General features: G+C 49.5%; 1 protein-coding gene across 7 annotated transcripts in view; it reads right to left on the bottom strand.

Annotated features, from left to right (window-relative positions):
* The window catches only part of SLC66A3 (solute carrier family 66 member 3), a 75,337-nt gene that overhangs the window by 60,511 nt on the left and 2,298 nt on the right, over positions 1-12,528 (bottom strand). For 5 of the 7 annotated variants that reach the window (XR_015768897.1, XM_088026318.1, XM_028099312.2 and 2 more), the window contains exons 2-6: positions 9,503-9,585; positions 9,353-9,422; positions 7,559-7,616; positions 5,548-5,668; positions 3,841-3,882 (exon numbers count right to left, since the gene is read on the bottom strand). Coding sequence is in view for 6 of the 7 variants with exons in the window: in XM_088026318.1 (XP_087882444.1) it covers positions 3,841-3,882; positions 5,548-5,668; positions 7,559-7,616; positions 9,353-9,422; positions 9,503-9,585 (374 nt within the window). In the remaining variant the exon portion in view is untranslated. The other 2 variants (XM_028099313.2, XM_028099314.2) reach the window with 2 other exon arrangements.

Here is a 12,528-nt window from a genome sequence, read left to right as displayed (position 1 = left end):
GCTTTTTATATTAAAAAATTAAATAAAAGAAATTAAGACATAAGCATTTTCATACTCTTCCTGTGAATAGTCTTGGAATGCTGAACCATCTAAAATTTATCCCCCCAGGGCGCCTGGGTGGCTCAGTTGGTTAAGCAACTGCCTTCAGCTCAGGTCATGATCCTGGAGTCCCGGGATCGAGTCCCACATCAGGCTCCCTGCTCTGCGGGGAGTCTGCTTCTCCCTCTGACCCTCTTCCCTCTCGTGCTCTCTATCTCTCATTCTCTCTCTCTCAAATAAATAATAAAATAAAATCTTTAAAAAAAATAATAAAATAAAATTTATCCCCCCAAATTTTGCCTTCCTTTTATGATGGGTATAGCAAAACAATCATAAGCAAGGTTACAGACTTGTGAATGCTCCGCCCTGTCATTTAGTCCACGGAGAAATACAAAAAAGAATTTCAGCAAGGAGTCTGTCGCTGATTTGATTTAGGTATTTTAAGGGACATGCAAATCTAACAATCTTATTTGAGTGTCCAGGATAAGGAAAGGACACAGGGTGCCTGTTTTGTCAGGAACAGTGTGCTGAGAGGTGGTTTTCGAGAAGGCATTTCTTTGGTAATCCGTGGGTTCTTATTTAGGATACTTACTGGCTGTCAGATCTGGGACAGGTTATTCCCTCTGAGCTTCAGTGTTTTCATCTTTTGTAAAGTTGAGACTGTTTTGTTACAGGATTGTTGTAGGATTAAATATGGTAATGTGTGTCGGATATCTGGAATAGTTCAAATATTTGTTCCCTTTTCTCCTGAAAAGGAAAAATGGGGAACTCTTCACCTAAGATAGTATGTTCTTAAGAGAGAAGCTTTAAGCAGTGATAAAGTTCTAATTAAAAAGTGTATTTAAACTAAATATTTGTTGGACTCAAAAAACATAATTTGTATTTATACCAATGGTTAGATTATAATTGCATATGAAAAAAATCACTTGGATTGTTCTGAAAATGACAACTATGAGGGAGCCTGGCTGGCTCAGTTAGTAGAGCATGTGACTCGATCTTGGGATCATGAGTTCGAGCCCCATGTTGGGCATACAGCTTACTTTGAAATAGGGGTACCTGGGTGGCTCAGTGGATTGAGCCTCCGACTCTTGATTTTGGCTCAGGTCATGATCTCAGGGTCATGAGGTCAAGCCCTGAGTCAGGCTCCATGTTCAGCAGGGAATCTGCTGGAGATTTCTCTCCCTCTACCCCTCCATCTGCTTGCGCATGCTCTCTCTCAAATAAATCTTTAAAAAAAATAAAATAAAATGACAACTATGATTGTAAAAGCTACAGAATGAATGATTTGTTATTTATCTTTATATACCAAAAAGACGTTTCTCTTCCTGCTGGTTCCAAGCAATAGTTCTAAAACATTAACCACAGTTTATATTTTTAAAACAGCATTTTACATAACTTAAAACTAATCACATTAAAGCAACTGACAGTTCTAAGACTCAGCAGAGTTCAGAATATGAAAGTTTTATTTGACGTAGGAAACTAAAACATTTTCTAACAAACACTACTGACATATAACAGAATAATGCCATTCAATTATAAAGGGAAAGTTTTTAAATTTTAGGGTTTATAAACTTTTATAGTAAAATGCACTATCCAATAATCTTATGTTTAGAATATGATACAATGAATGAAATCTGTAAGAACTCGGCGGAACCCAGCAGTACCATTTACTGTATTAATGGACAAGATGTGTTTTGTGTTTTTTTTTTTTAAAGGTGTGACCCTTTTAAAAATGGCAGCATTATGCTTAAATCAGAAAGTTCATCGGGACTGCCTCATCCTAAGTAGAGACTGCAGCTGATAGTACCTTTCCTTAGGAATTACTTAAAGGCATTACATGAGGTTAAAGGACTAACTTTGGTATATGAACTCAAGCCAGTTTTTGCTTGTCTCCATGTCCTTACTACAGCATAAGGAGGTACTATATTGTATTATGATACAGTAAGGCCAGCCTGTTAAATCTGTGTTACAGTTAAACAGTCCCAGAAAGTGAACCCTAGTAATTTACCACAGTTCCACTTCTGACTTTGGGAAAAATCCCACTCCATTCATAATCGTTTGTGCCATGGAGAGGATTTATTTCTTACAAGATTCTGAAAGCTGAAAACCAGATGTAGTTAGCTCTTTGGAGAGAACTTCATCATGATGCTCAACCTGCAGGTGTCTGAGCCCTGCCCCCACCTCCTGAGGCCAAGGAGAGGGAGGGAATCAACATTTCTAAACAAGTGTCTAAGTGCCTCATGTCTAAAATAGCTCTGGCTTCAAAGTTTCTGAAACAGTTGACTAAATTTATAGAAGACCTTGATTTAGCAGTGAGCTTATTTTCCCCTTTGGTTCAGTTATTAGGAAACCGCTTTGTGTGTTGGAGCAATGCACCATCATTCAGCCTTTACAACTGTAGTCCTGTAGTGACGTACTGTGGCTGTTACCCACAGGTTCAAAGCAAGCATGATCACAAATCGCACAAGAACTGAAATTAATCAAAAAGAAAAAGTATGTATTAACAAGTACTGTTCTCCCGTCCTAAAACAAAATCACCTCCTGCTCTAAGTAGAAACCTACTTAGCTGCCCCTCAGCCTGCCAACGAAACTTGGAACTCCACATCACGAGAGGTTTTGAACAACTTTGGTTCTGAATATTTCTGGGGGGGAAAACTTGACCATAAGTGACCTGATGAACACTCTTCTGATAAGATTTATCAGATTTAATGTATCTCTGTGGTTGTAAAACACGCAAGGTATCAGCTGAACTGTCTTTAAAAGATCCACAGATACACTGATCACTTTCAGAACAGGTGTCACTTTAAATACAAAGCAAATTGCAACTAGAACATTCTCAATCTTTCCAACTTTTAAATATGTGGGTTTGTTTTGTTGGTTAATTACAGTTTGACTCTTCTTCCCATACAGAGAGTCCTTCGGATCCTGTGGAGAAGACTGAGACCTGTCTCTCCCTTTCCCCACCTGACCCAAGTCCAGGCTTTGACCAGAATAGTTTTAATGCTTCTCTCGGAGCCCTGGGAGGTGTTTGACCCTAAGATAAGCCTCTGCAAAGGGACCAGCATATGCACCCACTGCTCTGTAGCAGTATTTCTCAAATAACAATTCGCTTACTTAGAGGGTCTATGTGCCAGGGACATGTTCCTAGTCTTCACAGAATAGGTGACACGATTAGTTTTGATCATTTTCCCCAAAAATATATATGCTCAACTTGGGAGTGGAAAACAGCCTAAGGAATTAGCTAAATTCTTCTTAGGTCCATCCAAGTATTTTCCCCCTTTAAAAAAAAAAAAACAAGGATGTGGGGGTCAAATGATTGTCAGCTCAGGAGACCCCGTCCTCACACTCACACTCACTCAGCTCCCATTCGCTGTCTGTGGCTAAGCCATGTGTCCCCTGCACAGACCTGCACACGGGCCGCCCCGTCACTGACTCTTCCCCTTCTCCCCATCTCACCCTTCAAGTCTGCCGCCCTGGGCCCCTCCAGCTCGGTCAGATTCCCCCTTTCCTACTCTTCCAAAACACATTCCCCAGCATTCCTCAGTGGTTGCGTGATGTCCATCTCCATCCACTGTGAGATCGGAGGCTCCACGAAGATAGGACTCTACTACCTTGTGCTGCACGTTCTATCCCAGAAACTACAAGACACAGATGCTTAGTCCCGTAAGTGGGGCTGATGTCCAGGAAGAGACTTGCTGGCCTCTCACCGTACAGTGGAGCAGGCTGATCCGTGAAACCATAAGACAATTGACACATGAAGGAGGCACAAAGGGCACGCAATTCAAAAAAGGGGGTACTTACTTGTAAGGTCACTCGTGGTCATTAAAGTTGTTATTATTCTTGCTGTAAAAGAAAACAGCAATATCAACTTGCTTCTCAAGGCATTTTGGTATTTAGCTAACGTCTTTCCATTTTTAAATACAGGACTACATGCTAACTGATCTTGGTTAAAAAAGATTTTGGTAGTGCAGAATACTAAATCTATATTTTATAAAACCGCTCAAATCCAGCCATGCGTCCCAGCCCACTGGTTTTGAGGCTGCTCATAAGAGCAGACACGGTGTCTAGAAGGTAATTCAGTGCTGCCCAAGGGAGGCAGGGAGAAGCTGAGCCCATCTTGTGTGCCAACCTACAGCTCCCCCACCCCAAAGAGCAAGTTTTGAAAATCTCATTTACACAGGGGGCTTCTGGTAAGACTTCATTTAAAGAAAGGCTCCCACTAGCGAAAAACAATGTTTTTAAGTGACCGAACTCTACACCCTTCTTTTCTAGATAATGTTCTAGGTAAAGGAAATTCAGGCCCAGCAAAGGGCATGATTTTCCTCAGGGTCTAACTACAACAGTTCAGTTCAATTCATTTTTCCAGTACAGCACTTGACTTCGTGAACACAGGAAACTGGAGTATGGGTGTGAGTGGACGCACGCGGGATATGTGAGCTGGGAGTTGGAGAATGCTACCTGCTTTTCCTAACCCGAACCAACCCACACAAAGCTCTCCCTCCCCCTCACATGTCGCGCATCTAGGAAATTAGGTTTAAAACCAGTTCGTTTCTTCCCATAAAGTTATCATCCCCAGGTCATGTGTCGTTTATTCAATGTGTATTTAAGTACTTGTTAAGCACAGACTGCCATGCAAAACAGATGGAAATGTACTACAGGGTCTCTGAAGATTTCCTACAAGAAAATCGAATAAGCAGCATTTCAAGATAATTCCTGAAGGTAAAATTAGGGTGCTAATGAGTAATGTACCTAATTAGCAATTCCAAAAACCATACATATACTTCAACATTTCATAACACTTCCACATTTTAAAGCTGAAAATAAAACCCAAGAAGCCTTAATTTTAAATAACTTGGGACACAAAGACCCCTTCCATCAACCCTTAATGGAGAAATCGGTCCTTTAGGACACAGAAGAAATATGAAGTAGAATTCAAATACCTCAAAGTAGTAAACCTAATTAATGTGAGAGCTCTGAATTAAAAAAACTTTTCTACCTAAAATAGCATATATGTATTTTAGGTAGTTCCTGCAAGAATCCACATGAACGGTGGAAATTCTGAACTTGAGACCAAGCAATAAGGCTCCAGAAAAACTCCACTGGGGCAAATTATATTCATTCTCAAAAGTCAGTGTATGACTTTCATCTCTGTAACCTGTTACATCATAAAGATTCAAATATTTAAAACAAGTTAGTGAATTCCACATAATCAACCTCTTGATGCTTTTCAAAGAAGAAGAGAGGATGGCTGATATTAGGCCAGATTTTTGGAGAAAGGTGTGCTTTTACTTTTTTTTTCTTTAGCAACTGGAATATGGATCTTGCAGAGAAGGGAAAGTAGTCTGCATGATATCAGAGTCGTAACTATGGAGGGTCTACGTGAATAGCTACGTGCAAAGGATTAAAGCTTGTGGGCCTGTGACAGGTGGGCACCAAGGTGATAAACTCTTCTGGGTCGCCGCCTGCGATGCCCCCAAATCCGCCCCGCCCCTGGCGTCTTGCCCTTACTCGCACAGGTGTACGAAGCGAGGCTCCAGGTCAGGGCGCTCACGGCTCCCGAGTCCCTGGTCTTCCACAGGTACTGGAGCTGAGCAAACTTGCTGGCCGTGCTGATGAAAGTACTTAGATTCTGTTTGCAGGGAAAACATGAGCAAGTCAGGAGTCCCTCGGTTAAAAAAGCAAGAGCACCGGATACTGAAAGTGCTTTTGAAGCCACATCACCAGGGCAAGCGATAACCAATTTGTACAAGGACAAAACCCGGGGTTAGAGTGAAAAAGAAGGCAGAGCGAGGCGCTTGTTTAAAACGCGCCCAGTTCCGCTGCTCCATGGGCCACGGATGGGCCGCAGCTGGTGTGGAGGTCGGGGGGCGGGGGGATCACTGCGTGGCCACAGTGGCTTCTCTAACCACCTGCCAATGAAATTAGATAGATGACAGACACACAGACACACAGACACGGTGCTGTAGAGCCGGGGGGAAACCCTACTGCTTCGCACTGACTCGTAAACTCCAAACAGCAGGCTGAGGCACATGGGCGCTGCGTCTCTGGCTGTTCCAACGAGTCCACGCGCTCCTGCGCTGACTCAGGCCCTCTGCGGCCCCGCGACGTAAGACAGCGCCCTCCACGGCGAGCGGGCCCGAGCCTGTGGTCTGCCCGCCTCCACCTCAGCCCAGAGACCCGCTGCAGCTGCCAGGCCCACGGGCCCCAAGAGAGCGAGGTGGAAGGCGGCATGGCGGTCTGCACGCGGGCGGGGCGCACAGAGGCACCTGCGGTGACGGTGGGGCTGACCGGATTTGCCGACGGGCTGTGGGCTGCCCACAGAGAGCCGAGGAGGAACAGGCAGAAATGGCTGGAAGAAGCAGGGAGAGCGGTCACCCCGGGCGCAGACGTCTGCGAGGACTGACCCCCCGGTGGGAAGACTGCACCGGAGAGCCGGCCAGGGCACAGGGCCGCGCCCGCCGGAGAGGGGGGGTCTGCTCAGGACGGAGCGCCGGGGGCCAGGCGGGAGAACAACTAGGTAGGGCCCCCCCCCCCCCGGTCACTCATGTCACAGATATTCTACCAGCGTCTGCTGGATACTCCACCATCCGTCCTCCAGGAGAAAACGCCATCTCTAGAAATCATGAAGTAGTTCTCTTGGGGAGCATCACCAAGGCCCGGACAGATTTAGCAAATAAAACTCCAGGACACCCAGGTAAATTTGAATTTCAAATCAACAACAAATAATTTTTAGCAGGAGTATGTCCTGTGCAATATTCAGGACACACTTATACTAAAAAATTCTTCGTTGTTAATACGTCAACCCTATCTAATTGCTCTCCAGGTGTCACAAGGTTGAAATGTAACATGGAGTCAAGTGCGCTTTCCGAGCAAGGGTCACAGACAAGATGCGGGGGAAGGGGGTACAGTTCACGAATCTGGGTGTGGCAGGCAGCGACTGGTGACCACCAATTCTTCTCCTTCTCCTGTTGGGTGGAGAAGTACACTCCAGTGTCTTCGGAGAGAAGATCTGGGGCCAAATGGTTCCTGACCCACCCTCAGAATCCTATTCTCACACGATGGGAATTTTTGGCCCTTAACCAAGGAAGGAAAAAAGTACAGAACTAACCCTTTCCCAAGGAGGATGAAAATGTTGCTGGGGGTGGAGGGGTGGGGGGGCAGGGTTAGAAAAATAATGAGTTTGTGGCCAATATGCAATCATCAAGCTGATCAGAAGCTGTTTAACTTACATCCAGTTCTTCATCTACTACTGTTAAGTACCTCCCCAGCCCGGTTCTCTATGCAACCCACGCAACCCCCCCCGCCCCCCCCCCCCGGCAAAAGAAAGTAAAAAATGTTGCCAAACATCTCAGGGAGAATAAGGTCTTTTAACATTTGGACAAGACTGTGCTTTCCTTCCTTTGGTACAGCTGACAAATTTGCAGGTTAAACATTCGACCTACGCAGTTCTCTGCGGAACCGGCGGCCTGGAGGGACGGACTACGTCACACACTCTGTCCTCAAGGCGCGATCCACTTACCATGGCCAGGTCTATGATCCACTTCTGCAGGGGGAGGACGAACCACGAGGCCACGAATCTACCCAGTGCTAAGGGAGACAGCAGTGGCTTGACTGGTGGCCCCGCCAGCCCCCACCCCGGGCCCGTGCCTCCACGCCAAGTCTGCACCTAAGCCGACCTGGGAACGACAGAAGCAGATTGTGGAAGAGAACTGCCAAGAGCCCCCCCGTGTTTGTGGACTGTTGCTGGGGGTCCAAACGATTCTAAGCGCCCGCTTAAGCCCTGAACATGCAGACATGTGCAATGCCACGTCAAGCATTAAGCATTCGAAAAGAAGCTCGACATTATGGGGTAGCCGCGTTCTGCAGGTGTCACGTGAAACTCTCTTCACTGACTTCCCCCTTCCCGGCTAACTCCAGCGTCAATCCAGTTGGCGTCAGCAACGCTGGGAGACAGGAGAAATGACAGCGGATTTCCGCCAAGCTCAGTGAGGCTGCAGGCACAGAAAGCCCAGCTGGACAAGCTGAAGCAAACACATGAGATAATGGCCGGGAGCCTCAGCTGTGACCTTGGGCAAGTCCCATTCCTTCTGACCTCAGTTTGCTTATCTGCAAAATGGACTTAACACTCCTTGTCCTCTCTACCTCCTCAATGCCTGGTGGCACGTCACAGGGACCCGACCAGGTTGCCATGATTATAATTAATAACATTATTTAAATGAAGGGATCGACAGTGCCCTGGCTGAAAAGTCGGGAGAACTAATTCCGGGCAACCTGGGCAACACCAGAAGAGGTAGCTGGAATCTAGGCAGATGAAATCCTGTTTTTAAAACACACTCTAATTCAATTTCTTACACGAATTTTGCCCAGTTTTATGCTCTTCATTCCAAACCAGGAGCAGCAACTCCTGAGTTCCTCAAGATGACCTTTTTGTCGGGTTGCCTGATTTCGCAAGTAAACATACAGTGCACCCGGTTAAACCTGAATTTCAGATCAACAAAAATAGTCTTTGAGTACAAGTATGTCCTGTGCAATATTTGGGACGTACTTTTGCTAGGAGAAAGTTCCCTGTTCATATGGCAACCCTACCTACCGTCCATCACGACTGACAGGAGGAGGTTATACACAGGAGCTTGTCCCGTGCCCCTCCTCCTGTGAGTCTCCCAGTCGGGACACACAGCAGCTTAGTTACGCTCAGCAAGGGAGGAACCGGGTTTTTACAGAGAGTTGCAATGAAAGCGGGCCCTGCCTGGTTCACAGAAGATGCCGCGTGAGTGAGCCCACGTCTGCGTCATGACCGGATCCCCACCATGACCCTTCTCACATCTTGGGCATCATTTTCACTTCGAACAAACGTTTGAGAACCCCCCCCCACCCCCGCTCGCAGGCTGGCAGACAGTAGCCAGCCTGCTGACCAGGTGCATTAGACATTCCCGTTATTATCACTTCAAATACTTTGGGGACATTTTCAGGGAAGAAGGAACGTCTCCCTTCCCCTAAAGAATAAACGTGGATGAGGGGGCTCTGAGCAGGGTGCTTCCATCACGTGGCACGCCAGCAGGGAGGTACTGAGTCCACGAGCCACTGGGCTCGCGGGCGCACCGTGGGCACCCTGGCCTCAGAAGGGAGGCCACGGGGCAGGACTGCACTGGATTATCTCTGGGTTGGGTAGGTATATTCACTCACATGGAGTCTTGCATTTGGGATCTTTTTTAACCAAAAAGAACGTATATCTGGTAAAGGACTCTGCTTAACACACACTGCAGGCAGGTAACACCCTGTCCCATCTGATTCCTGGATGCAGACAGAAGGATACACAGCGAGGTAGGGTGCTGCCCCTTTCACGTTCCCATTGAAATGGAAGACGCACAGCAGGAGGAGGGCATCTGAAAGACAAAGGCCAGAGTGAGGCAGGAGGGGGTCCGAGGGTGGAGGGGGGGGACGGAGGGGTCGAGGGGTCCCTTACCTTGTGCAATGAGAACGGGGTACTCCAGGTAGGTGAGCAGTGGGTACTCATAGTAACACTGGTACCGGAGAAACACCAGGAAACTGCGGACAGAGAGGGTGCGCCTGAGCTCGGACGGACCCAGCGCCCAGCAGGGAGGCCCAGCCAGCCCCCCAGGAGCCCAGGTTCGCTCACAAAACCCTGGAACTGGAGGTTGGAGCCTGCGAATGTCAAGGGGGGAGATTTCGAACACAAAGGATGGACTGGTGGTGTAATAATGGCCACGGCTTTGCTCAGGGCCTGTGCCCAGGGCTGACGGGGCGCCGGGCATGATGTGCACAGTCTCTGTCAAGTCCCTTTCACAGGGGGCAAGCTGTGCACCAGGATTAGCAGAGATGGGGCTCCTGGCAGCTGCCTGGCACCGGGCAGCCCCCTCAGAAGGCCACACAGGCCAAGACAGACGGCCCAGGCGGTGGCAGGCAGAGCTCGTGAGGGGCTGGGCAGGTTTGGACGCAGCCCTGAGCGGAGAGAGGACTTTTGAAGAGGACCAACTACCTGGATGGCCCCTGTGGCCTCCCAGAGTGCCGCCCAGCCCAGGAGGAGCAGTGGGGGAGAGTCATGAAGAACAGCCATCCGTTCCTTAAGAAAATTCTAGCTCTGAGAGGCTGAGGATGTAGGGAAGGGAGGTAAAGACCCCGGGACCCGACCCTTCTCAGGAGAAAAGGCCTGGGCTTCCTGTCCTTCTGGGGCCCACCCCAGCCAGTCAGTTCCCTAAGAACCTCAATGCCCCCAGCTTTCCCCTCAGGCTCTCCTGCCCGATCACCCAGGCTGTGTCCTCAGGTGAACCAGACCTCCCTCCCTCATCCCGATGTGACCCCTCTCATTTCCTCAGCTAGGAAGGGGGCTGGCATGTGTCCCCGGCCCCAATCCTGTTTCCAACCTAGCGAACAGTTCTTGGCTGAGCTGGGGGTGAGGGGACAGGGGCACAAGGTGGGGGGTGGGCGGCCAGCATCACCACGAGCTGGTGGTCTCCCCAGGCCTGGGCCTCCCTAGTTGTCCCCATCACGAAGGCCAGCAGCCCTTCCCGGGGGGTCAGGCTGGCTTTGCAGGTGGCCCCGCCCGCGCTTCAGGGGAAAAGCAGGTGCTCTTCTGAGCCTCTGCCGTGCTGCGTGGCTTCCCCTCCTGTCGAACAGGCCTCTAGAGCAGCACTGTTCTGAGGGGTACCTTGGGGTGCAGCTGCACCCCACCACCTCTGCACAGCAGCTCTGCAGCCAGCCAGGCCCGGGCACGGCAAGCTTGGAGTGGACCCCGCTGAACGGATGACCTGTAGGGTCACGGGCGGCACCCACTTCATGCAGGGCATACCTCCCATACGCACAGCGGCCTTCAGGGCAGGCGGCAGACCCTGAGATGTCACAGCTGAGGTCGCTGTCTGGGGTCATCCACACTGCCCTCCACATTTTACAGACCACCTGGCAAAACTGAGGCCCAAGAAACCAAGGTCCTATGACAACTCAGGGAAAAGACAAAGACCAGAGCCTGAATTTCCCGACACCGATGGGGTGCTTCCCACCACCCCCCACCCAGGCTGTGGCGCTCCCAGGGAGGCCCGGCTGCCAGGCTGCGATGTTCTCACTCTGCGTGACCCAAAAGTTCAAGGTCAACCATCTGTTACTCCTGTGGCCTGGTGGCAGTCAGTGTCCTTCCTTTATTTTTAATATTTCTTTTTTTTAAGATTTTATTTATTTAATTAACAGAGAGAGACACAGCGAGAGAGGGAACACAAGCAGGGGGAGTGGGAGAGGGAGAAGCAGGCTTCCCGCCGAGCAGGGAGCCCGATGCGGGGCTCGATGTGGGCTTGATCCCAGGATCCTGGGATCATGACCCGAGCTGAAGGTAGACACTTAAGGACTGAGCCACCCAGAGGCGCCCCCATTTTTAATTAAAAAGTAATACATTAGAATGCTCATGACAATAAAATCAAACCGAATGGTGTCTGCCCCCAGCCCCACAAATCTGTTGAAATTCCCGGTCTGCTCCATGGAGTGACTTGAGTTTCCTTCCTCAATGCATAAGCTAGAGGTCTGAAAAAAACTACACATGTACCCACAGAGGCAGGAACTCAGGAGTCAGGCGCGGAACCGTATTTGGACTGCAGACTTTTCCAGAGCAATCTTACCCAGAGGCCAGTGCATCCAATAGCCTAGAAGTCAGCCTGCTGGGCCTGGGGAGAGGAAGCAGGGTCACCCACCTGGGCTGCCCTGTCTGAAAGTCCATCCGTGGAAGGTTCCAGTGCAGGTGCAGAGGGAACTGAGGCTGGATCCCAGGAGTGCACAAGGGGGCAGAGCAGGAGGGATGCCTGGAAGGCCCGGAACGGGGGTGGGGGGGGTGGAGGAGCTGAGGCACGAGCGCCCCCAGCAGGTGAAGAACACCGTCCCCGGCGGAAGTGGGGGCGCACCTGGGCTGGGAGGTGCCCACCACACACTTCCGCCGGCCCCCAGCCCACTTCTTCCCTACGCGGGAACCTGTCTGGGACACCTGTTCCAGTAACAGTGACAATGAGCAGCCTCTTGGCACGGAGCACTCCCCATGGTCGGCCTGGGGTCCCATCCGTGCTGCCTTCTGCACCAGACCCCGCGTGACCCCAGCCAGTGCTCCCCCCGCTGCCCACCTGCTGAGCCTCTGCCCAGCAGTCGGGCCCCTTGCTAAAGGCGGAGCCTCTCATCCAGTGCGGGTTAAGAACTGAGTACTCTTGGAGCAAGGCTGCTGGGCTCACAATCCCCAGCATCAGGTACTTCACCTCTCCGGCCCTGGCTTCCGCACCTGTGAAACACGGGTAACAGCGGTCCCTAAGCACCATCTTCAACAAATAATACTTTGCTATGTTCACCTACATCCCACCCCCCTTCTTTTTCTTTGCTGAAGTGCGCTTGTGATTTTCATCCTGCAGGCTTCAGGAGGTATTTCTAAAATGCAGGCATTTTCTTGGTACTTCACACCAACCCACGTTACAAGTCATTTTCTGGTATCATTAAGATATGGCTTAT

Source organism: Eumetopias jubatus, unplaced genomic scaffold (genome assembly GCF_037043125.1).
Source record: "Eumetopias jubatus isolate StellerSeaLion01/CBP00866 unplaced genomic scaffold, mEumJub1_p1.0 scaffold_9, whole genome shotgun sequence".
Taxonomy (NCBI): domain Eukaryota; kingdom Metazoa; phylum Chordata; class Mammalia; order Carnivora; family Otariidae; genus Eumetopias; species Eumetopias jubatus.
Note: the sequence above shows the minus strand (reverse complement) of the source record. Positions and strands in the feature narration are given on the sequence as shown.